The following is a 23,037-nucleotide window of genomic DNA, read 5'->3' as shown; positions in this document are numbered from 1 at the left end:
AGGAAGTGAGTGCAGGAATGTACAATAGAGGGGGGTGTGGCAGAGTAATTGGGGAGTAGTGTCCGGATGGGAAAGGAGATTGTGTGGTCAGGGAAGGCGTCCTCAAGGAAGGGACATTTGATCTGAGACATTGACGACAAGCAAGTGCAAAGGCTATCTGCGGGAAGGGGCCCAGAAATGAGGCTCCAGTGACTATGGCAGGGGGGCTGGGAGGTGTGGAGGGAGAGAAGGGTGGGAGCCATGCAGGTCTCGAGCCCTGCACATGTCTGTCACAAATGCAGACACCAGATTTCAACATGCCATCTTCCATTGAGCATTGGCTGTGTTCAGCGAGGAATGGGAGGATCTGGCCCGGCCAGGCCTCATGGGGCTGCATAACCTTCCAGAGTGGTGGGCCCTGGCCCTGTTTTTTTTCTCCACTATAAAATGACCTTTCAAAGCCCTTCTGACTGCCAGTTTCGAGGTCACTGAGTAAACCACCCCGGGACCACAAGAGGATGTTTGGTGGCAGACTCCTTGGATACCGATGGGACAGGGTGACGAGGTGCAGAGAGCCCTTGCATTGGCTCTGCCTTGGCTGGCTACCCTGACCTGAGATGTACCAGCTGCGAGGGGCACAGCCTCCTGGATCCAGCCAGTCAAATCAGACAGCTCCACAAACGTGTATTGATGGCTGGCATCGTCTTAGTAAAATCCCTGCTCTAAGAGCACTTATTTTGGGTGGGGGAAAACAGGCCATAGATAAATGAATAAATTCCTGTGATAGGACGCTGCACAGCTGTACAAAGGAATCAGGAAGAGATCTCAAGGATGTAGTAAAATATTGGATTTGTTGGATCACTTCCGTAGAATGTCACTTCATTTGTTTCTCTAGCTCCTGTGTTTTCAATAAACTAGTTATATCTAGAGGTTGGATTGAATTCATGGGCTTTTTTGGGGGGGCAAAAATGCCTTGTCAGCAGTGTATTTCCTATTATATCACATCACAAGGCACGTAATATCTGGTATGCTTCATTTGTGCCTATAGTTTTAAAACGAAACTAAAGGTTAGCCAAAGCCTCATAAAAATGATTACTAATAGAGGAGTAAGGGAGCAGTGATTTAAGTAAGACCTCTCTGAGTGTGTCTTGTTGAAGCTATATGAATATTTACATAATTTAGAAACCGTAATCTAGGCTGAGGGACAAGTGTTTGCAAATGACCCGAGACAGGCATGTGCCTGGTTTATTCAAGAGAGGTCAAGGTCATTTACTCACTGACCTTATTTACTTGTGGCTTACTTGTTTACTCTGGTTTACTTGTTTGCCTTCCCTGCTGGACTATAAGCTTTTGAAGAAAGGACTAGCAGCTTTCATCTTTTTAAGTTCAGCTGTTTACAGTTCCTGTCATACAGTCTATGTTTGATGCATGTTTGATGAATAAATGAGCATCAGTGCAGTACTCTTGGGATCTTGTTGCTGTAAAGTCACAAATCTGTAATTTTCATCAGTCTTCTCTGATGAATCAGAGGACGGTTAGGAAGTTAAAACAGGATAACTGAGGCAAAATAAAAACATCAAATATTGGCAGGCGATTAGAGATCTTCCGTGTCCATGGAAACCCACAAACCACACCACTCCTCCAAGTGTAACACTTTACAGCCTGTCCTCCCTCCCTCCCTCCCTCCCTCCCTCCCTTCCTTTTTTAAAGATTTTATTTGCTTATTTGGCAGAGAGACCAAGCAAGAAAGGGAAAACAAGCAGGGAGTGTGAGAGAGGGAGAAGCAGGTTTCCCCCCAAGCAGGGAGCCAAATGCGGGCTTGATCCCAGAACCCTTTGATCGTGACCTGAGCTGAAGACAAATGGTTAACTACTGAGCCACCCAGGGGCCCCCATGTTTCTTTCCAATTAGACATGCCCCTGTTTTGTTATTGCAACTGTTGAAAGGCAACAATGTAATAGAAGACAAAACATAAATACTTACCTTCTAAATAAGATAAAAGTAAACTAAACTTTTAAAATAAGTAAAATTAGAATGATAGATACATAATAAATCAATACTTTAAGCAAATAATTAAGAACCATAATCAATTTAAATACATAAACTCATTTATTTCCTAGATGAGGGTAAAACGAAGATCTCAGTCCTCTGTTGTCTCTATCAATGTGTGTATCTATGTACTTTGTCCCTGTGTGGCTGTGTATTTTAGCGGGAATTCAGGTGGGACCCACGAGTCATTGCTCTTCCCTAGCTTATGTCTTCTTATGTTGAGGCACCCAACTGAACATGTGAAATATATGCAGAATAAAGTAAGGGAACATTTTATTGGCCTTTGAGGGGTTGGAGATGCGTATTTAGAAGGCCTTGTTAGAGTAAATAAGGAGGAACAAGTCTTATCTGAATCACTTGGGAAGGGTGGTTCTTTACAGTAAGCCATTTCCTGGAACACAAAAGGTTGGGTGTATTCCTATCCCTGCCCCTAAAACAACTGTTTTCAGGAGCACAGGGCTCAGGTAAAGCTCAAAATTGTCAAAGCCAGCATCTGGGCACTAGATACAGTCATTAACACCAGAGCGTTGCTATTCCCAGGTCCTCTTAATGGACAGAGCTAGGGAGATGGATTATATAGATACAAAGATGCAGATACAGATAAACAGAAATATCTGTATTTCCGTATCTACTTGTGTATATTGAAGACATGAGTTCTTACCTCCAATTCCCATTCAACACCACCGGGTTCATTCGAGTTTGCTTCATTTCCATGTTTGAAACTCCATTCTTCAAAAAGTTTATCAGCCTAGTATATTAACTTCTCTGTGCAATCATCCAGGATGTAACCAGCATCTGCTGCCCTCACAGCTCCCTCCTGGCATGGATGTTCTCCTCACCCTGTGCTAGGTTCTCCCACTCAGGCTCCCTCCCCCACGGATGCACAGTCCGCTGTTCTTGGGCCCTGATGCTACGGTTCCAGCTGCTCCTCTGCTGCGGGAGCCCCCTTCTCAACCCTTTGTGCTCAGAGCACTTGTCCCCACTGCCCCTGCACACATGCACAGCTTGCTTGCACCCAACAGATGACTTCGGGCTAAATTGTACAGGAAGGGAATGAAAAGCAGAGGAATTGGAAGACAAAGATGACCTAAGTCCAATGCCAATTTGATGTCCTTTCTCTTACAACTGAATCCATCTTCATTCATTCAATTTTTACATAACACACACATACAACATAAACTCATTTAGTTTATAAATGAAACTTTTATTTAATGGAATATATGAACAATTAATAGGTGAAAACGACTTAAAAACACTGCGGGCGCCTGGGTGGCTCAGTGGGTTAAGCCGCTGCCTTCGGCTCAGGTCATGATCTCAGGGTCCTGGGATCGAGTCCCGCATCGGGCTCTCTGCTCAGCAGGGAGCCTGCTTCCCTCTCTCTCTCTCTCTCTGCCTGCCTCTCCATCTACTTGTGATTTCTCTCTGTCAAATAAATAAATAAAATCTTAAAAAAAAAAAAAAAAAAAACAAAAAAAAAAAACACTGCATATTGGGGAACCTGGGTGGCTCAGTGGGTTAAAGCCTCTGCCTTCGGCTCAGGTGATGATCTCAGGGTCCTGGGATCCAGCTCCACATCGCATCGGGCTCTCTGCTCAGCAGGGACCCTGCTTCCCCCATCTCTGTCTGCCTGCCTCCCTGTCTACTTGTGATCTATCAAATAAATAAATAAAACCTTTAAGAAACAAAACAAAAAAAAACCCACTGCATATTTTAAGCCATACTGGATAAAACTTATTTTTGTCTTCAGTAACTGATCTTTTGGAGATGAATCTCCATGTAGGATTACTGATGCCACATTTATTAAATTTACTAAAAAGCAAATTTAAACAACAAAAATTAAACAAGAACAACAGCAACAACTGAATCGATCTTTTTGCCTGTATGCTCCAGGTACTTTTCTCCCTTTAAAATCCGGTAGTTTTACTAGAATAGGTCTCCATGTTGGCTGTCCTGGGTTGATTTTCCCAAGTTCACGGTGCGTACTTTTACTATAGGTTTAGGCTGCTTTGTCTTTTGAGAAAGTTTTCCCGAATTGTAGCAAAGCACCGGAACTTCAGAGCAATTGGTCTCTCCCTCCCACCTTCAGGAGATCCCTCCGGCACAGGAATTTCTTGGCTCAGAAGGGCAGTTTGGTGGAAAATTTCGAGACGTAGGGACCTAACTTCGCCGAAGTTGTAGATTTTGAAGGGAAACAGAAGAGAATGCCGTTGGTATCGTGCAAAGCGCGCATAAATGCACAGTGACGCTACTCCTGCGGCGGGACAGTCCGGTTTACGAAAGGAGCACAGCACCTCAACTTAGTCTGCAAGGTCTCATCAGAACCCTGAAGTTTGCGTCATCGCCGCCAACTTTAAGTGGCTCTCACACTCGCGCATGCTCCGTAGGTGGAGCAGCGCCCCTCCTACCCCCTCCAGGCGGAAGTCCTGTTTTGTTTATTAAATTACGACAGTCGTAAACTGAGACTTTTGTGCCGGCGTCCTAGTTTTACGACAACAAGGATGGCGGCTGCTAGTGGTAGATTTGAAAGTGCAAGGAGTATCGAAGAACGTAAAGAACAGACCAGGATTGCTAGGGCCGAAGTGTTGCGCCAGGTATCTCCGTTCTGGGGCTTTGGAGTCATTTAGAATCGTGGGAGTGGACGGTTCCTGGGGCCAGGCCTCTGGCTCTCCTTCACCCCCTCTCTTCTCGCCACCTCAGTGTCTCACCTTATCTGAGTGAGGGCAGGGGCTCCCTTTGGAATGCCCGAAAACTCGTGGTTATTTCCTGTCTCCCCAGATGCGTTGGCAGTCTCCAGCTGCACATTCTCTTTTTAGGATGTCCTGTTTCTTTATCGAGTTTCCTAACTTTTTAAGTTTCCCCTTTTTGGTATTTCCATTATTTGATCATCTGGGCTGCGCACTTCTGAGAGCCTCCGCCACTAACGCGACTCTGCCAGCGCATTTGACAGCCTCAGTCCTCCCTTCTGCATCTGAAATAAACGTTTCCGTTTTCAGAAACACACGTGAGGCACATTGGAATAGATTGTTCGACCGTTTCCGTCTCTTGTCTTTATTGATATCGAATCCAGGGTTATTGATCCGTACAAGGGTTGACGGAAGAGACTCAGAAAATGTAGCCCCTCGAAAAAGGTTAAGAAACGTGGTATTTCTCACCAAGATTGAGATGTATAGAGGCAACTTATAAAGAATGGCGGAAGTGAACTGTATTATCTGACAAGATGTAGCAAGTGTGGCAATCAAGGGGAAAATTTGTAGCTTGAGATAAACATAGGGTACACGTGAAGGTTTTTGTTTTTATTGGTTTTAAGACGGAAGAGTTAAATAAATGCAGAAGAAAAGGAGCTGGTGGGGGTGTGTGTGTATAATGACTATACCCAGATTTTAAGGTGAAGAGAGGGCAGTTCGTATTGGACAGATGAAAGATTGGTATTGTCCTGTGATTTCAGCAAATTTAACCTATACTCATAATAAATATTCTTCATTCTTGCCTTTTTGTTATTTTAGGTAGTTTTTGGAGTGAGTCAGATTTGTAAGTGAAAGTAAATTTTATAGTGGAGATATGCATAGAGTTTGGTAAGGACCAAAACCAGCTTTGGAATTTGGAGAGGGAATGAAAAGGCAGAAGCAACCTCCTGGGAAAAACTCTTTTTATTTTACTTTTGTTGAAAGGTGAATATAAATTAGCAATATGATCATTTGGCTTTAGAAAGATAATTCTTCCTGAAGCATTTTGGGGCTGGATAGAAGGATATGGGCATTGCAGATTGAAGGCATGGTCAATCTCTTGACAGTTCCAGAAGTCTCAGGCAGTAGCAGTCCGATGGTGAAGGAAGGAGATTCATGTCCTATTTAAGGTAGGGAGCTTGCGGGGGAGGGGGATCTGCTATAGGTCCCAGAATTCTATCCTTGATTCACTAGAGATTGGTGATGTGATTGGTAATATGGAAGGAGAGTTTTATTTTGTTTATGGAAGAAAATTCCTGGCAAGGGACAGACAGTGACTGATGAGACCTTATATGAAAGTGGAAAATGGTTTTGTTTTATTTTTTTTTATTTCTCATGAAAAGCAATTGGTAAGTTGTTAATTTTTTATTTTTCATTGTTTCAGGCTAAAGCCAATTTTGAAAAGGAAGAAAGGCGTAAAGAACTTAAACGACTTCGGGGTGAGGATACATGGATGCTACCTGATGTGAATGAGCGAATTGAACAGTTCTCCCAGGTGAATACTAACAGGTTTACTTGATGTAACAGATCTGTCTTTTTTTGTATTTATTCAAGTTAATATTGGAATAGCAACTTTATTAGTATTTTCAAAAGTTACAGAATGACTATCACATAGTGGCATTACTGACTGATTTTATGTCTCTGACAGAAATAATATATATATATATTTTTTCAGAAATAATATATTTTTAATATTTTGGACATTATAACATTGGACAGATTTTGTTACATGAGTTGACTGGTAGATTAGCAAATTTCTGGCCCACTTGTATCAAGCTTATGGTTCTAAAAAACTATGCATTTTAAAGTTTAATGTCATGGTTTTCTGTTTGAATTCTTATTTTCCATTTCCATAATTTTAATTTATGTTGTCTTGTTATATTTTATATGGCCTAATAATCTTTTATAAATTCTGTTGTGGCCACAGAGGATATATGTTTATGTATGTGTGTGTGTGCATACGTTTAGGTAGAAATGTATTTGTTTGATTATATCTGTCTGTCAGATGAATCTGCAAATAAAGACTAAAACTTCCCTCATGTTTTTCTGAAAAGATACCTCAGCTATACGATTTATTAGCAGTGCATATATTACAGAATTGTGTTAAAGTTTCTTTTTTTTTTTTTTAATATTTTATTTATTGACAGAGAGAGAGAGATCACAAGTAGGCAGAGAGGCAAGCAGAGAGAGAGGAGGAAGCAGGCTCTCCGCCGAGAAGAGAGCCCGATGCGGGGCTCGATCCCAGGACCCTGAGATCATGACCTGAGCCGAAGGCAGAGGCTCAACCCACTGAGCCACCCAGGCGCCCCTGTGTTAAAGTTTCTTAGAAGATTTTATTTTGTCATGTGTATTGTCTCATTTCATGAAAATGTAGTTTTTGGAATGCAGATTTATTTTCCTCAAAATATTTGTTTTAATGTAAGATAAAACCAATTCCTTTCTTACTTCTTTAAAATGATTATTTATAGGAACACTCTGTTAAGAAAAAGAAGAAAAAAGACAAACACTCAAAAAAAGTAAAGAAAGAGAAGAAAAAAAAGAGTAAGAAACAGAAGTATGAAAAAAGCAATGAGTCAACAGATAGTTCATCAGTAAGTATGTGTTAAACCACAGCAGCTACTTGGGAAAATTATATTTAAAGGAATAATGTATGGAAATGTAAAAATATATGAGAATTTAAAAAAGTATTACTAGTTAGGTTATGAAAATGCCTGGGAAACAGCTTCTGGGAGGTGTCCAGGAAATACTGGAAATATGGATTATTGGTTACAGAGAAAAATAGGAGGATGGGAATAATGATGTAGCAGTCATTGCTTGGTGAAGCTCTGTGCCAGTGGATTGTCCAGGGAAGTTACAAAGAAAGAGGAACACCCAATACTGAGGAACCAGATGAAAGTAAAGGCCATCAAGTAGAAGTAGTTGGAAAATTGGAAGAATGCAAGGAAAAATAGTACTGTAAAAATAAGAGGGTTTTAAGATATTTATGAGTCAAGGATGCCTGGCTGGCTCTGTCGGTTGGGCATCTGCCTTCGGCTCAGGTCATGATCCCAGGGTCCTGGGATCGAGTCCCACATCAGGCTCCTTGCTCAGCAGGGAACCTACTTCTCCCTCTGTCTGCTCTGCCTGCTTGTGCTCTTTCTCTCTCTCTCTCTGACAAGTAAATATATAAAATCTTCAAAAAAAAAAAAGGGCATTTGAGAGTTTATTACTCTTATTTTTTAATAGAAATTAACATTTAGTCTTTAAAATAGAACATGTTTATATATTTATCTCTGGGGTCAACAGGAAGAGCATGTGTCTCGGCTGTGTCTCTAGCCAGTTCAGGGATAAAAGGACTCATGGAGGAAGGGTAAACCTTTCACACTGATTTTCCGGAAGAAAGACGTACATGGTTTGGGCGCCTGGGTGGATCAGTTGGTTAAGCCTCTGACTCTTGATTTCGGCTCAGATCATGATATCAGGATCATGAGATAGAGCCCACAGGCTCCATGCTGGGCATAGAGTTTGCTCAAGATTCTATCCCTCTTCCCCTCTTCTTGCTTGCGTGCTCTCCCTTTCTCTTATATAAATCTTGGAAAAAAAAAAAAAAGAGGTACACTGTGGTTAGAGAGTGGTGAGCTAGAGATGTTGAGGGATAGTTGGTCTCCTAGGTATGTTCTTCAGAAGGTTATATGTGTCGTTGAATCACCAGATTCCGAAGTCTGGTCCTCTTGTACTTCTAGGAACTGAGTTTTTGGCAGTACACCAAGATGATAAATGGCTCAATAAAGCCTCTCTTATATGAGAATGCAGTTTATGAATTCATAGCAAGAATACAGCTGGATAGTTTTGTCAAGTAGCCAGCATATTTTTGTAATGGTAGGAATATTTAAGTTATATAGAAAAAAAATTAAGTGTAATTCAGGAGAAAGTCACTTAGAAAATCTTAAAATATAAAAGAGGCGGAGGCACTGTTTCCACAATTGTATATTGAGTTCCTGATCCCATTGAGATCCTGAAAAAACTACCCTTTTTCCAAAAAGAAATTTATATTCAAAGTTGTTCATTTCAGTGGAATTTAGAAAACTCCCTAGAGTTTAGGCAGAGATCACGGGTTAAGAATCTCGGTCCCGTGGGGACAGATATGCTAGGCTGAGTAAATTATGTAATTTGATTAAGGGTCCTTGCTTTCCCTTCTTAGAGACAGTGACCTGTTACGTTTTTTTGTTCTTTCCTGGAAATACAGTTGACCTTGGAATGGCATGGGTTTGAACTTAATGGATCCGCTTATAAGCACATGGATTTTATTTTACTATTTATTTATTTGATAGAGAGAGAGAGATCACAGGTAGGCAGAGAAGCAGGCGGAGAGAGAAGGGGAAGCAGGTTCCCTGCTAAGCAGAGAGCCCGATGTGGAGCTCGATCCCAGGACCCTGAGATCATGACCTGAGCCGAAGGCAGAGGCTTAACCCATTGAGCCACCCAGGCCCCCCAATCAGATGGATTTTAGATAAATACAGTATAGTACTGTAAATGTATTTTCTCTTCCTAATGATTTTCTTAACATTTTCTTTTCTCTAGCTTACTTTATTGTAAGAATACAGTGTATAATACATACAACATACAAAATACATGTTTATCTTGTTAATGTTATTAGTGAGTTGTCTGGTCAACTTGTAGGCTACGAGTAAAGTTTTTTGGGACATCCAAAGTTATATGTGGATTTTTGACTGTATGGGCAGTCAGCACCCTTAACCACCTTGTTGTTCAAGGGTTATCTGTATGTATGTCTTTTTTTTCTTTTTAAAGATTTCATTTATTTATTTGACACACATACAGAGAGAGAGAGAGAACAAGCAGGCAGACGGGAGGGAGAAGCAGGCTCCCGCTGAGCAGAGAGCCTGATGCGGGGCTTGAACCTAGGACCCTGGGATCATGACCTGAGCCAAAAGCAGACACTTAACCCACTGAGCCACCCAGATGCCCCACTTACCTGTTTACATTTTGAAGTCATTTGGGGGGACACCTGGGTGGCTCAGTTGGTTGGACGACTGCCTTCGGCTCAGGTCATGATCCTGGAGTCCCGGGATCGAGTCCCGCATCAGGCTCCCAGCTCCACGGGGAGTCTGCTTCTCTCTCTGTCCTTCTCCTTACTCATGCTCTCTCTCACTGTCTCTCTCTCAAATAAATAAATTTAAAAAATCTTAAAAAAAAGAGAAAGTCGTTTGGGTTGTTTTAGTTTGGGGCTGTTACGAATAACAGTACTATGAATGTGTACAAGTTTTTTTGTGGACACGTTTTTATTTCTGTTGGGAAAATGCCATTATTTTCTGAAGCAGTTGGACTGTTTTATAATCCTGCCAGCTGTGTGTGAGAGTTCTAGTTATTCCCTGTCCTTGCTGCTCCTTGATCTTGTCAGTCTGTGTGCTTTTCAGCCATCCTACTCCGTGTATAGTAATCTCATGTGATGTTTAGATTTTTTGCTTATCAGTGAGCCATTTTGACTTAATTTTTGTTTATGGTATGTGTATTAATTGTCTAAGTTAATTTATTTCTATATGGATTTCTAGTTGTTCCAGTATTGTTTGGTGAAATGATAGACCTTTATCTGTTGAATTACTTGGGCTCCTTTGTTGAGAATTAACTGAGCAGTTATTATTTATTTTTTGTTTATTTGGTTTTTTTTAGATTTTATTTATTTATTTGACAGACAGAGATCACAAGTAGGCAGAGAGGCAGGCAGAGAGAGGAAGGGAAGCAGGCTCCCTGCCGAGCAGAGAGCAGACGCGGGGCTCGATCCCACGACCCTGGGATTATGACCTGAGCTGAAGGCAGAAGCCTAACCTACTGAGCCACCCAGGTGCCCTTGAGCAGTTATTTATTTATTTTTTAAAAAAGATTTTATTTATTTATTTGACAGACAGAGATCACAAATAGGCAGAGAGGCAGACAGAGAGAGAGAAGGGAGGAAGCAGGCTCCCTGCTGAATAGAGAGCCGGATGTGGGGTTCAATCCCAGGAGCCCGAGATCATGACCTGAGCCGAAGGCAGAGGCTTTAACCCACTGAGCCACCCAGGTGCCCTTGAGCAGTTATTTTTGAGTTAATATCTAGACTCTGTATTCTATCCCGTTGAGCTACACATCTCTCCTTGGCCAGTAAACACACTTTCTTAATTACTTAGTTTAAGGTTAAGTCTTGGAATAGGTAGTGTAAATTTGTTTTTTGAAAATTATTTTGGTTACTCTTAAGTTCTTTGTATTTTAAAAATAAATTTTAGAATTAGCCCATTACTTTAAGTAAAAATGTCTCCTGGAATTGTTCTGCATCAACAGATCAATTTTGGGAGAATTAATATAATACCTTAAAATAGCCAGGCTTCGCACCCATCATGCATGTCGTATACTTCTCCATCTATTGAAGTCTTCTTCAGCTTCTCCCATATTGTTTTGGAGTTTTCAGTGGAGATGTTGTCCATATCTTTTGTTATATATAAATATATTTTTTAATTTATGTTTGACAGACAGATCACAAGTGGGCAGAGAGGCAGGCAGAGACAGAGAGAGGGGGAAGCAGGCTCCTGAGCAGAGAGCCCGATGCGGGGTTCGATCCTAGGACCCTGCGATCATGACCTGAGCGAAGGCAGAGGCTTTAACCCACTGAGCCACCCAGGCGCCCCTGTTACATTTTTTTCTATTTTATTTTCTTGAGTTGCTACTGTAAGTGAAATCTTTGAAAAATAAATGGCAGTTTCCGTGTATCTGCGATGAGTGTATACATTTACGGTTGGTTTTTGTGTATAGGTTTTTCCTCTCCGCAAGCTTGTTTTATGCCACTTTGCTTATGAAAGTTCAAGTTGTTACCTGTTTTTGATAACCAAAAGAAATCTGAACATGATTTCAGTTTTATGAAACAGTAATGGCTTCTTTATTTTATGCCATTTTGGTTTACACAAGGTTTCATAGGAATACTCTGCTTTTGGATAGTGGAGAAACCTCTGTTTTCTTTGTATCTTTCACCTTGCTAAATTTAAGTACTAGTGTTAGTAGCTTTTTGTTGTTGTTGTTGATTTCTTGAGGGAGGGGGATGAGATGGGGGAGGAAGAGAGACTCTTAAGCAGGCTCCACATTGGGCTTGATCCCACAACCCTGAGATTATCATGATCTGAGCCAAAATCAAGAGTCAGATGCTTAACTGACTGAGCCATCCAGGCGCCCCCTTTTTGTTGATTTCTTAGTACTTTTTTATGGCATGTATAAATGATACTTTCCCCCCAATCTCTGTTCCTTTTATTTCATTTGTTATTATTGTTTTATTTCACTAGTTAGGATTTCAGTATTATATTGAATCAAGTGGTAAGAGTGGTTACCCTTGCTCCATTTCTTATCTTAGGTGGAAAGCATTTATCTGTCACTTTTAAGCTTCATGTTCCCTGTGGGTTTTTCTTGTATGCCCTTTTCAGAGTGAGGAAATTATCTTCAGTTTTTGTTTTTCTGAGAGTTGGTGTCTTGAATGAACACTGAATTGTGTTAAGTGCTTTTTCTGTGTTTATTAATAGGAGCATTGATTGTTCTCCTTTACTCAGTTAACACAGAGAATTACATGGGTTGGGTTTTTAAAAAATTTAACTTATTTAATAATTTTTTAAAAGATCTATTTTTATTTATGTATTTGACAGAGATCACAAGTGGGCAGAGAGGCAGGCAGAGAAAAGTGGGGGAAGCAGGCTCCCTGCTGAGCAGAGAGCCTGATGTGGGGCTCGATCCCAGGACCCTGAGATCATGACCCAGGCCGAAGACAGAGGCTTTAACCCACTGAGCCACCCAGGTGCCCCTAACTTATTTAATAATTTTTTACATTTTGGTTTTTGAGTGGTATACCACCTTGCTGTCCTGGGTAAACTTCGTTTGGACATTGTTGTTTATTTATGGTATGTGGTGAATATGCTGTGTGTGGTATCATATATATCATGTTATCTGTATATCTATATTTCTATATCTATATCTATATATCCCCCCCCTGTTATATTTGCCAACAATTTGTTGAGAACTATTGGGTTTTGGTATAAGGATACTGTTGGCCTTGTATATGAGTTAAAATTAATTCCTCTTCTGTTTTCTAGAAGGGTTTATGCAAAATTGGTGAAGATTTTTTTTCCTTAAATCTTTGCTAAAATATACCAATGAACCTCTTTGTGCATGGAGTTTTCTTTATGGGGTGCTTTTAAAAATTTATTTATTTCTAAAATTTTTTTAAAATATTTTATTTATTTGACAGAGAGAAACAGCCAGAGAGAGAACACAAGCAGGGGGAGTGGGAGAGGGAGAAGCAGGATTCTCGCAGAGCAGGGAGCCCACTGCAGGGCTCCATTGCAGGACCCTGGGATCATGACCTGAGCCGAAGGCAGATGCTTAATGACTGAGCCACCCAGGTGCCCTTATGGGGTGGTTTTTAAATCCCAAATTTAATTTATTTAGTATCTATATTAAGTATTTTCTGTTTATTCTTGAATTAGTGTTGGCAAGTTAAGTTTGCAAGGGATTTTCTTATTTCATCTAAATTGGTGAATTTTTTGTCGTAAAGTTGTTTATGATATTTCCTTATTGTCCTTTTAATGTCTGTAGAATCTGGTTGTGTCCCCTCTTTTATTCCTGATTTTGCAATTCCTGTTTTCTCTTTGTTTTCTAGGTCAGTATAGTTTGAGGTTTATCAATTTTTATTAATTTTTTCAATGAAGTGCCTTTTGGATTTATTGATTTTCTGTTTGTATACTTTCTCTTTCATTGATTTCCACTGCCTTTTTATTATTCCTTTCCTAACACTTACTTTGTGTTTAATTTGCTCTTTTCTTTCTAACATCCTAAGGTAGATATTGATTCTAAATCTTCAATTTTTCTAGCGAATATTTAATCTATTAATGTTTCTTTTGGCACTGTTGTATCTCTAATTTTGATGTGTTAGGTTTTCATTGTCATGTTTTTCAAATATTTTTTAATTGATTTTTTAAATTTTTTAACCTGTACGTTATATATATTTTAAAATTTCTAGATATTTTTGGATTTTACTAGTTTTTCTTAATTCATTTTTGGGTATGGATTTAATTCTGTTATTGTCATATAACATACTCTATTTAAATTTTGGTTTAAAAAAAAATTACCAAGGGGTGCCTGGATGGCTCAGTGGGTTAAGCCTCTGCCTTTGGGCTCAGGTCGTGATCCCAGGGTCCTGGGATCAAGCCCCGCATCGGGCCTTCTGTTCAGTGGGGAGCCTGCTTCCCCCCTCCCCCAGCTCCTGCCTGCCTCTCTGCCTACTTGTGATCTCTGTCTGTCAAATAAATAAAAAATCTTAAAAAAAATTGCCAAGAGTTTCAGTTCAAGAAGGCAATGCAGGAAAACTTTATTTTTTTTTTAAATTAAGATTTTATTTATTTGACAGAAACACAGTGAGAGAGAAAACATAAGCAGGGGGAGTGGGAGAGGGGGAAGCAGGCCTCCCGCTGAGCAGGGAGCCCTATATGGGGCCCAGTCCCAGGACTGTGGGACCATGACTTGAGCTCAAGGCAGAATCTTTTTTTTTTTTTTTTTAATTAATTAATTTTTTTTTAAGATTTTATTTGTTTATTTGACAGAGAGAAATCACAAGTACACTGAGAGGCAGGCAGAGAGAGAGAGAGAAGGAAGCAGGCTCCCTGCTGAGCAGAGAGCCCGATGCGGGACTCGATCCCAGGACCCTGAGATCATGACCTGAGCCGAAGGCAGCGGCTTAACCCACTGAGCCACCCAGGCGCCCTCAAGGCAGAATCTTAATGACTGAGGCACCCAGGCACCCCAGGAAGACATTTTTCTTAATTTGTTTTTCTTAATCTGTTTTTGGGTGTGAATTTAATCCTATTACTATCATAAAACTTACTTTATGTAATTTTGGCTTAAAAAAATTATCTTTAAAATAAGGACATAGAATGGTTGAAAATCAAGGTGGGAAAAAAAAAGATGTAGGGGTGCCTGGGTCACTCAGTCAGTTAAGTGTTTGCCTTTGGCTCAGATCATAATCCTGGAGTCCTCGGATTGAGATCTGCCTTGGGCTTCCTGCTCAGCAGGGAGCCTGCTTACCTCTCTGCCTCCTGTTCCAACTGTTTGTGCTTTTTCTCTGTTTCTTCTTGACAAATAAATAAATAAAATCACCGAGATTTTCAGTTCAAGAGGGCAATATAGGCAAACTCTGAACTTACCTCCTTGGAACACACCAACTTATACCTGTTTCCCTTCCTTGTGCCTTGGTCTGGGAGGTGTTTCAAGGCAAAATGCTGTAGCGTTCACCCCATTTGTTTTCCTTTTCAGGGATCACAGCCCTGTATTACTGAGAGTCAATGTTCTGAGAACAGTTCCGAATATTTTCTATTATTCTATTTCTATGTATTTTTAGTCTGATGCCATTTATTTTGTCTTGGCCAGAAGTAGAAGTCCTCAAGTTTCTTTGATATTTACTGCTAACACTTTGCTGTCTTGGTTCTGTCTTCCAGATTTTTTTCTTATATGATTAGGGGTATGGTTATTATGAGGACCACACAAGAGAGGAAGAGTTCTGGAAGCTGTGTTAGGTCAGGAGGCACATTAAGCTTGATGGCGTATGAGTCCTTTAAGATGAGGTGGAGGATTGAAACTAAAATCAGCAAAAGAAATGAGGTCATAGCATATTTGGGAGGGGGAACAGCAATTGTGTGAAATTGTGAGGAAATTGTATACTGGTAAAAATGAAAAACAAAATTAGTAGGAAGAGAATGAAGGCAGGCAAGTTCTATAGAACTGTTCGGGTTTCACTGTTCTGTGACTGAACAGTAAGAGTACTAAGTGTATCACGATGCTTCTTTCATTCAGTGCCTGGTATTTAATGCTTGGATTCTGGCTGCTAATTAAAGTTTCTGACTAGGGCTATTGGAAGAGTAGAAAAAGAGGATTTAATTAATTTTAGTGCACCTTTACTGAATCGAACTCTTTATCAGACACTGGTATAGATATAGGGAATATAAAAAAAGAGGTTTTTGTTTTCAAGCCTTTGGGGAACTCATTTTCTAGTTAGATAAATAGATACATAATTTCATCTGTATTTTTTTTTTTTTTAAGATTTATTTATTTATTTATTTGACAGAGAGAGAGAGATCACAAGTAGGCAGAGAGGCAGGCAGAGAGAGAGGAAGGGAAGCAGGCTCCCCGCTGAGCAGAGAGCCCGACGCGGGACTCGATCCCAGGACCCCGAGATCATGACCTGAGCCGAAGGCAGCGGCTTAACCCACTGAGCCACCCAGGCGCCCCAATAGATACATAATTTCAGTATGTAATCTTATGATGCTGAGGCCAAACAATATAGTCATTGGTTAAACAAGATAGTTAACTTTTCTCTCCTATGAAAGAAACCAGGTAGGCAGTCTGGGACTAGTGTAGTCTTCTGGGACTAAGGCTAGTTCTACTGTTTTGCTACTCCATCATCATTACAGCCTTACCTCTTAGTCTAGATAACAAGAGGAGGATGCTCTCTCTTTCATGATTTGACTTCCAGGAAGTCCCACAGAATACCTTTATTTTCATGTCATTGGACAGTGGATCATAAGTCTTCACTTACCAGCAAGGGAGGCATTTATTATGTTAAATAAACATAATAATAATAATAATAGTAATAATAATAAACAGAATAATAATAATAATAAACAGAACAAATAAAATAGTGTTCTGTTGACAAGTAAGAAGAGGGGCTTTGTGACAGGGAGCTATAGAAGAGGTTAGATGTGTTCTCTTTACATGACTCCTAGGTATATTTAGGGTGGGGGTTGGAAAAAGGAAGGGGAGCAGGAAAGACTGGAGTCCAGGAAACTAATTTGGTTATCCCAGTTGTCTGGGTGAGAGATAAGATGTGATCTCGAATACTTTAAAGGAAGGGGCATGTATTAGTTGGGGCCCTGGGTTGCAGGGAACAGATATCAAACTTAAATTGGCTTATTCAGAAAAAGGGGCAATTCATTATTAGAGTACAAAAGTCTCCTAGGACATGTAGGTATGGGAATGTCGCTGGGTTTTAGGAATGGCTGGAATTAGAGTTTCAAATGCTTTTATCAATCATCTTGCCATCTTCCATGTTTGTTTTTCTCTGAGTTCAGTTTTTTTCTTGGTAACAGATCAGTTTTTTGCTGAATTCTATTCCTCATAACAAAAATAGCTTCTACCAGTGCATTTTCAGTTCTCTTTAGTTTTAGCAGCCTCATTGAGTCTTGACTTCAAGTTCCTGGACAGTAACTCCGATTGATACGAATTGGGGTCAGATACCTACCTTTGAACAAATCAGCCTTGGCCAGAGATGGAAGTGGGATTCCCATGGTAGGCATGGTGGGCCTCCCATGGTGTTCGCTGTATGGTATATTTGAGAAATACTTTGGAAATGGAAATAGTAGGTTTAGATGGGAGGGCTAAGTTGATCCTGAGATTGTTGACTTGGGTAAGTAGATGGTTGGTGGTACCATGTAATTGAATTCCGTAGTAGAGGAGGAGGAACAGGTTTCATGGAAGAGATGATGGATTAACTTTTTGTTCTTACTGAGTTTGGCATGGCCTCCAAATGTAGTAGGTAGTTGGTTAAATCACTGACTTTGGGTAGACAAAAGTGAAAGATATCAGTACAGTTGGTAGTAGTTTGAATCATGAGAGTGGATTTAAGGGCCAAAGGGGAATGTTTAGAGATTAGAAAATGTAGTGGGCAAAGAATGGAACCCCAAATAACATTGGTATTTAAGGGCTGAGCAAATGAGGAAAAGTGCATGAGGGACGTGAAGAAGAAACCAAGAATGGGAGGAGAACTGGGAAAGGCCGTGGAGGTTGAGAAGGTGAGTTTCCCAGAGTTGTATTCAGCAGAGGTCTAGGGAGCTAGAGGTGGAAACATTCTGCTGCACTGGGCAAAGTGGAAACCAGTGGTAAGCTTTAATGATGTTTTAGTAGGTTAATGGGGACATAAGCCACATGGTAGAGTTTGAGAATTGGGTGAGGATGTACAGACAGAGTGTAGACTGCTGTTTTAAGAATTTGGCTTAGAGTAGAAGTTGGAAGATAAATGGCTGCTAGAGGGAGACATAAGGGCAATCAGTGTTCCCCTTCTTCCCTCATTTACACACACACACACACACACACAGGATGGGGAATACTTGAACATATTTCTAGGGCAATAGAGAGCTTTGGTTGAAGCTATGAGACAAAGAGATGATTGATAGTGCAACCATCCTAGAGGACCAGGAGTCATTGGGGCCAAGATCTGTGGAGGAGGAACAGCTTTAAAGAGGAAGAGTTAACAGGAGGTAAGGATAGGCACAGGCATAAATAGTTCTGTTGGAAGTTGGGTAGGAAGCTAAAATGACTTCATTTTTATTGATCAAGAAGGAGAGAGCCATTTGCTGACGTATGTGGAATGGAATTTGGTAGAAAACGTGAGAGAGATCTTTAAGAAGATGAGGAGCATCACCTCTCTGCCAGGGTATTAAGCAAGGTCTCTAGGCGAGAGCAGATGTGGTTGCTTTCCTCGTAGAACTTGCTGTGAGATTAATCAGTCACGCAAGTAAATGTAAAACTGATAAATGCTTCAAATGGGGGGAGGAAGCTAAGGGAGTGGAAGAGAGGGTTGACCAGGGACCAGGAAGAGGAATACTAGTTGTGATTAAGAGTCTAGCTCAACTGAAGTTGTAAAGGGCATGGTGATTGGGTTTATGCAGGGTGGAGATGGTTTGCAGCTGTGGTGGGGAAGCAGCTTATGGCCCTGCTCAGTGACTTTGAAGGGATGGGTTAGCATTTCAGAGGGTAGAGAAAACTTGTAGTTTCAAAAGAAGGCCTTCGGGGGGCGCCTGGACACTCAGGAGAGTGTAAAACTCTTGATCTCGTGGTTTGAAGTTCAAGCCCCATGTTGGATGTAGAGATTACTTAAAAATAAAATCTTAAAAAAAGAAAAGAAAACCTTCAACAGAATCCTGTGGAACACTAATGTAAACATTTTTTGTTTTCAGCATGATCTTAGCAGATTGGCTCTCCCCCAAGGAATGTGCTAAATCTTTCAGATTATAGACTCCCTTTATAGTGGATAATACCAAGTGGTAGGAACCAGTTCTCTCAATTGCTTTTTTTAAAAAAACAGTTTTTACTTCAAGTCCAGTTAGTTAGCACTTATTGTTAGTTTGAGGGGCGCAGTTCAGTGACTCAAAACTTCCATAGGTCACCCTGTGCTCATCACAACACACGCAGCCCTTTCTAAATTGATTCGACAATGTAAATATGAGTAGGCCAGAAACATATTTATAGTGATTATCTTAAAAATTGTAACTGTATATGTAAATAGCTAGTTCTAATGTTTCTACGAATCCAAATCAGGGCCTGAATGAATGAATGAATGAAGTCTGCTCTGCATTGGAAAACAGTTGTCACTTGAGACGCCAGAGCACAAATGTGTTTACTCCACGTGGATTATACCTTTCACCAGACATATTGTTGTTCTCCAGTTAGGTAATTATCGAGAACTTTGTGACATGAAGGAATATTGTTCTCATTCAGGAAATCCTTTTTCTTCCCGTGGCCTCCAAGTTTCTCTGCTTTGCATTAGCAAGTGTTGTGTACTGGGTGATTTCTAGGATCTTTCCTACACTTCCTGTACAGCTCCAAAGAGTAGATGATAGAGCCAGACAGATCTAGATTTCTATTCTGGTTCTCCTACTTGGATACCATGTAACTTGGGCAAGTTACCTAATTTGGGGAAGCTTTTCTTATCTCTAAAACCAAATAGTATTTTATGTAGGGTAGTTTTAAGGAGTCATCTTGAGAACATATGCGAAAGTACTTATTACAGTACTTAACATAGAAGGAGTTGATTGATGTATTTGTGGAAAACAGAACCCAGAACTTGGCATAATGCTGAGCACATAGGGGATGTTGGCTAAATACTTTGTAGCTGATTTAATAATCTGGTATTTAAACACAGTAACAAAGTGCTTTACCAGCCTGGCTTTTAACTGAGATCTCTGCATTTTTAGACCCAGGGAAATTTAAAAATTTGAAACTTAGAAGACAAAGTCATTTACTTGAGTGTTGTTTCCCTTGTTCTAGTTAAAAAAGATGTCAGTATTGCTTAACGTTGGTAGGAACCGAAGCTCCGTGTTAAAGTGGGTTCTCTGTTGTCAGTTCTAATCTTTTGTTTTCCCTTTCCCTCAGCATGACAACAGTCGTGGTGTTTCATGGGCTTATCCCAAAAGAGTGGGTTTATATGTTCTTTGTTCATATTTTCAATGTGGCTTTTTAAAGGGGAAGTTGACTCTAAATTTTTTTTCTAGAAATCTGAGTTCACCATTTAACAACATAGAATTTTTATATGCAAGTCTGCAAGTTTGAGAATTTCACTTGTATGCTAAATATTCTTAGAGCTCTGAAGATGAGTGGGTTGAGGCTGTCCCATCCCAGACTTCTGGCAGAGAAAAGGCCTGGAAAGTGAAAGGGGAGAATTCAGAAAGAGAAGACAACCCATCTATCCAGGTAGGTCCCCTGGTTTTAAAGAAAGAAGTGTGAACAGCTAGGAATAGATGAATGTTAAAATGACAGATGCTTCAAGAGAAAAATTAGACTTTGAAAACAGTATATACTTTGATGAATAATTCTGGCAGTGACGCTGTTTGCTTAGTCTTCAGACTTCCGTACTTATTTGTGAGAAAGGGAGTACTGACCCCTGTTCTGGTCCCACAAAGGGTTTCTTCCCTCTGGTTGTTGCTAGAAAAGCATCATGATCCTCTCGTGTCCTGAAGCTCTGTACCGTTATGTGTATCTGAGTGCGTAGAGTTCACTCAGTTTTTATTTCTCTTCACCAGATCATGTCATAATTCCTGTTAGCAGTATTTAGAGTTGAAGAGTTCACAGATGTGAGGCTGTCTTTCATTTGCCGCTGTGAGAATGCAGCTTATACGCTGTTGGCCGCAGCGCAAAAAGGTGGAAGGAGCTGGTGTTCGAGTGCCTGTTCTGTGTCAGGCAGCAGACTGTGTGCCTTAAATCTTTTCTCTGCTTTACTCCTTAAAACAGTCCTAAAAGGGAGGAATTTATTCTGTTTTACAGGAGAGAGACTAAGGCGCAGAGGGACTAGAAAACTTGCATCAGGATAGGCAGATGTAGGATTTGAGCCAGGTGCACGTGCCTCCAGTGTGCCTGCTCTTGTTGCCAAGTGTTTATTTTTCACTTCTAATCAATGTAGATTGAAGTAACTTTTTTTTTTTTTTTTTTTTAAGAGAGATGAGTGGATGACGGTTGATTTTATGTCTGTTAAAACTGTGTGCTCATCGTCACTCAGAGCTGACAAGGAGGCTATGAGGAAAATAGAGAGAGAGAAAACCCAAGCCCTGGAACAGGTAAGGTATTGAGAATGCTTTAACTTCTAATTTGCCTTTAATCAGCAATGAGATATTTATATAAATGCGGTTTTACTTGTGAAATATTATATTATCTTTTGCGGTACTTAATAGCATTAGTGGGGACAACTATGAAATGGGGCAGAAATTCTTAAAGATGCATCTCCTGTAGGAAGCCATTTTAATGCTGAACTAGATTGACAGATCCAGGGCACATATAATTGGATGAATATTGAGTTTGGTTCACAGCTTGGATTCACAAGGGTTTTGGCTTGAACTGTGCTGCCTGTGTGGTCTGAAACTCTTCAAGGTGAGACTTCATTTGAAATATTCTTGTGTTGAAGTACTTAATTTTTCAAGTACTTTGAAGTGCTTGGTGGGAGTGAACGCCAATGCTGTCTGGAAGGTCCCATTGTCAATTTCGGCATCACGGGTTTCCCAGAAGAACTCTTATGATCTAGAATCACAAAATACATGAAAATATAAGGATAGTCCGTCCATGCGTGGCAGTCATCTGAAATAATGAACAGTAGAATCAGACCCAAAGAGCCTTTATCCGTTGGGGTATTTAATAGCTTTATACAGTAACTGGAGGTATGGAAATACGAGTAAGCAATAAAAGATTATTATGAAGGCAGATCTGGGTAAGAGCCAACAAGAACTTATAGAAATAAAAATTCACAATTGGAATTAGAATGAGAAACTCAGTAAATGAGCAAACAACAGATTGAATACAGCTAAAGAGAAAATTAGTGAACAAGAAGATCATCTTTAAGAGTTTACCTTGAACACACCATAGAGGGACCAATAAATGAAAAAGGTTAAGAGTAATCATAGTAAGCGTCTTGTGAGCAGGGTTGTTTTCTGTCTGCCACCCCCCATTTAATATTAATTCTGAAAATGGAGATTTGGTACATGGGATTGACTTATTAATTAAGCAGCTGTTCACATGGAGCATTGGAGGGCAGGGATTATGACTAAATTCTTGACTAAGTTCTGGAACATATCTTTGTCTCTGAGACCTGACACAGTTGGAGTCTTATCTTCAGAGAAGAGAGGGAGAGTAAACGGAGCACTAGTGGGGATGACCAGTGTGCGGGGGAGCTGTGTGAGGTCTGGAAGTTGGGATTCCCAGGCTGGGACAAGTTTGCTTCTGAAATCCTGCCCTGCCATTGGTAGGCATTGATATTTTGGCGTGTTAGGGTAACCCTGAGTTTTGGTTTTATGCTTTGTTTGTATCCTGGTCAGGCCTGTTCTCCATGTCAAACCACAGAACAGAGTAAAACCTTGAGTACCTTCAATAGATTGAAGTAGTGACCAGTTATTCTTAGAAAAACGATTACATAAAAACCATCTTCATTTTCCTAAGAAACTGTAATTATTTGTTCTTATCTCACCACCTTTCCAGCTTTGAATTCCAGGTTTTCTAATTAACATAATCTTTTCTTACAAACTCTTATATGAACTTCTGTGATTCATTGGAACCGGCATCCATTGATCTACTTGCCTATGGAGTTTTTGTCTTTTGCCTTTGTATCATCCTCTTCATTCCTGCTGGAGTGCCCTTGTTAGTGGTGTGTCTTCTCTGGGGGCCTCAGTCGTCTCATCTGTACTGGAGTGGAGTTCCTCTGTGTGAGGAGCTGAGGACGGCCCGTGGAATGAAGAATCGTGTAAGATATTAGTAAGGTTCAGGCCCTGATTTACTCTTGTGCAGGCAATTTCAGGAAGCTCTTCATTTCTCACCTAGCATCCTATGACAAATGGCAGATTAATCTTTTCAAAGTACAGCTCTGATCATGGTGTTACTCTCTTTAGAAGTCCTTGTGATTCAAGGGAAGGGGATTGCCTTAACCATTTCTGATGTTTCCTTTCTGGTAGAAGAAGCCCCACTAGGGTATTTTGGG

At 40.4% G+C, this 23,037-nt stretch overlaps 1 protein-coding gene and 1 long non-coding RNA gene across 3 annotated transcripts in view; one reads left to right on the top strand and one right to left on the bottom strand.

Annotated features, from left to right (window-relative positions):
• Positions 1-3,211: 3,211 nt before the first annotated feature.
• Positions 3,212-4,397, bottom strand: LOC309840532. The gene is made up of 2 exons (XR_014298651.1): positions 3,512-4,397; positions 3,212-3,283 (listed from the first exon to the last, which is right to left on the bottom strand). It is a non-coding gene; the product is annotated as an uncharacterized lncRNA (long non-coding RNA).
• Positions 4,398-4,480: 83 nt separating this feature from the next.
• Positions 4,481-23,037, top strand: part of CWF19L2 (CWF19 like cell cycle control factor 2) — a 143,124-nt gene continuing 124,567 nt past the window's right edge. For both annotated transcript variants that reach the window (XM_082682755.1, XM_082682754.1), the window contains exons 1-5: positions 4,481-4,619; positions 6,136-6,246; positions 7,220-7,342; positions 20,163-20,273; positions 21,014-21,133. In XM_082682755.1, the coding sequence (XP_082538881.1) occupies positions 4,527-4,619; positions 6,136-6,246; positions 7,220-7,342; positions 20,163-20,273; positions 21,014-21,133 (558 nt within the window). In that variant the 5' untranslated portion in view covers positions 4,481-4,526. The remainder of the gene's footprint in view (positions 4,620-6,135; positions 6,247-7,219; positions 7,343-20,162; positions 20,274-21,013; positions 21,134-23,037) is intronic.

Source organism: Mustela nivalis (assembly GCF_964662115.1).
Source record: "Mustela nivalis genome assembly, chromosome: 9".
NCBI lineage: Eukaryota > Metazoa > Chordata > Mammalia > Carnivora > Mustelidae > Mustela > Mustela nivalis.
Note: the sequence above shows the minus strand (reverse complement) of the source record. Positions and strands in the feature narration are given on the sequence as shown.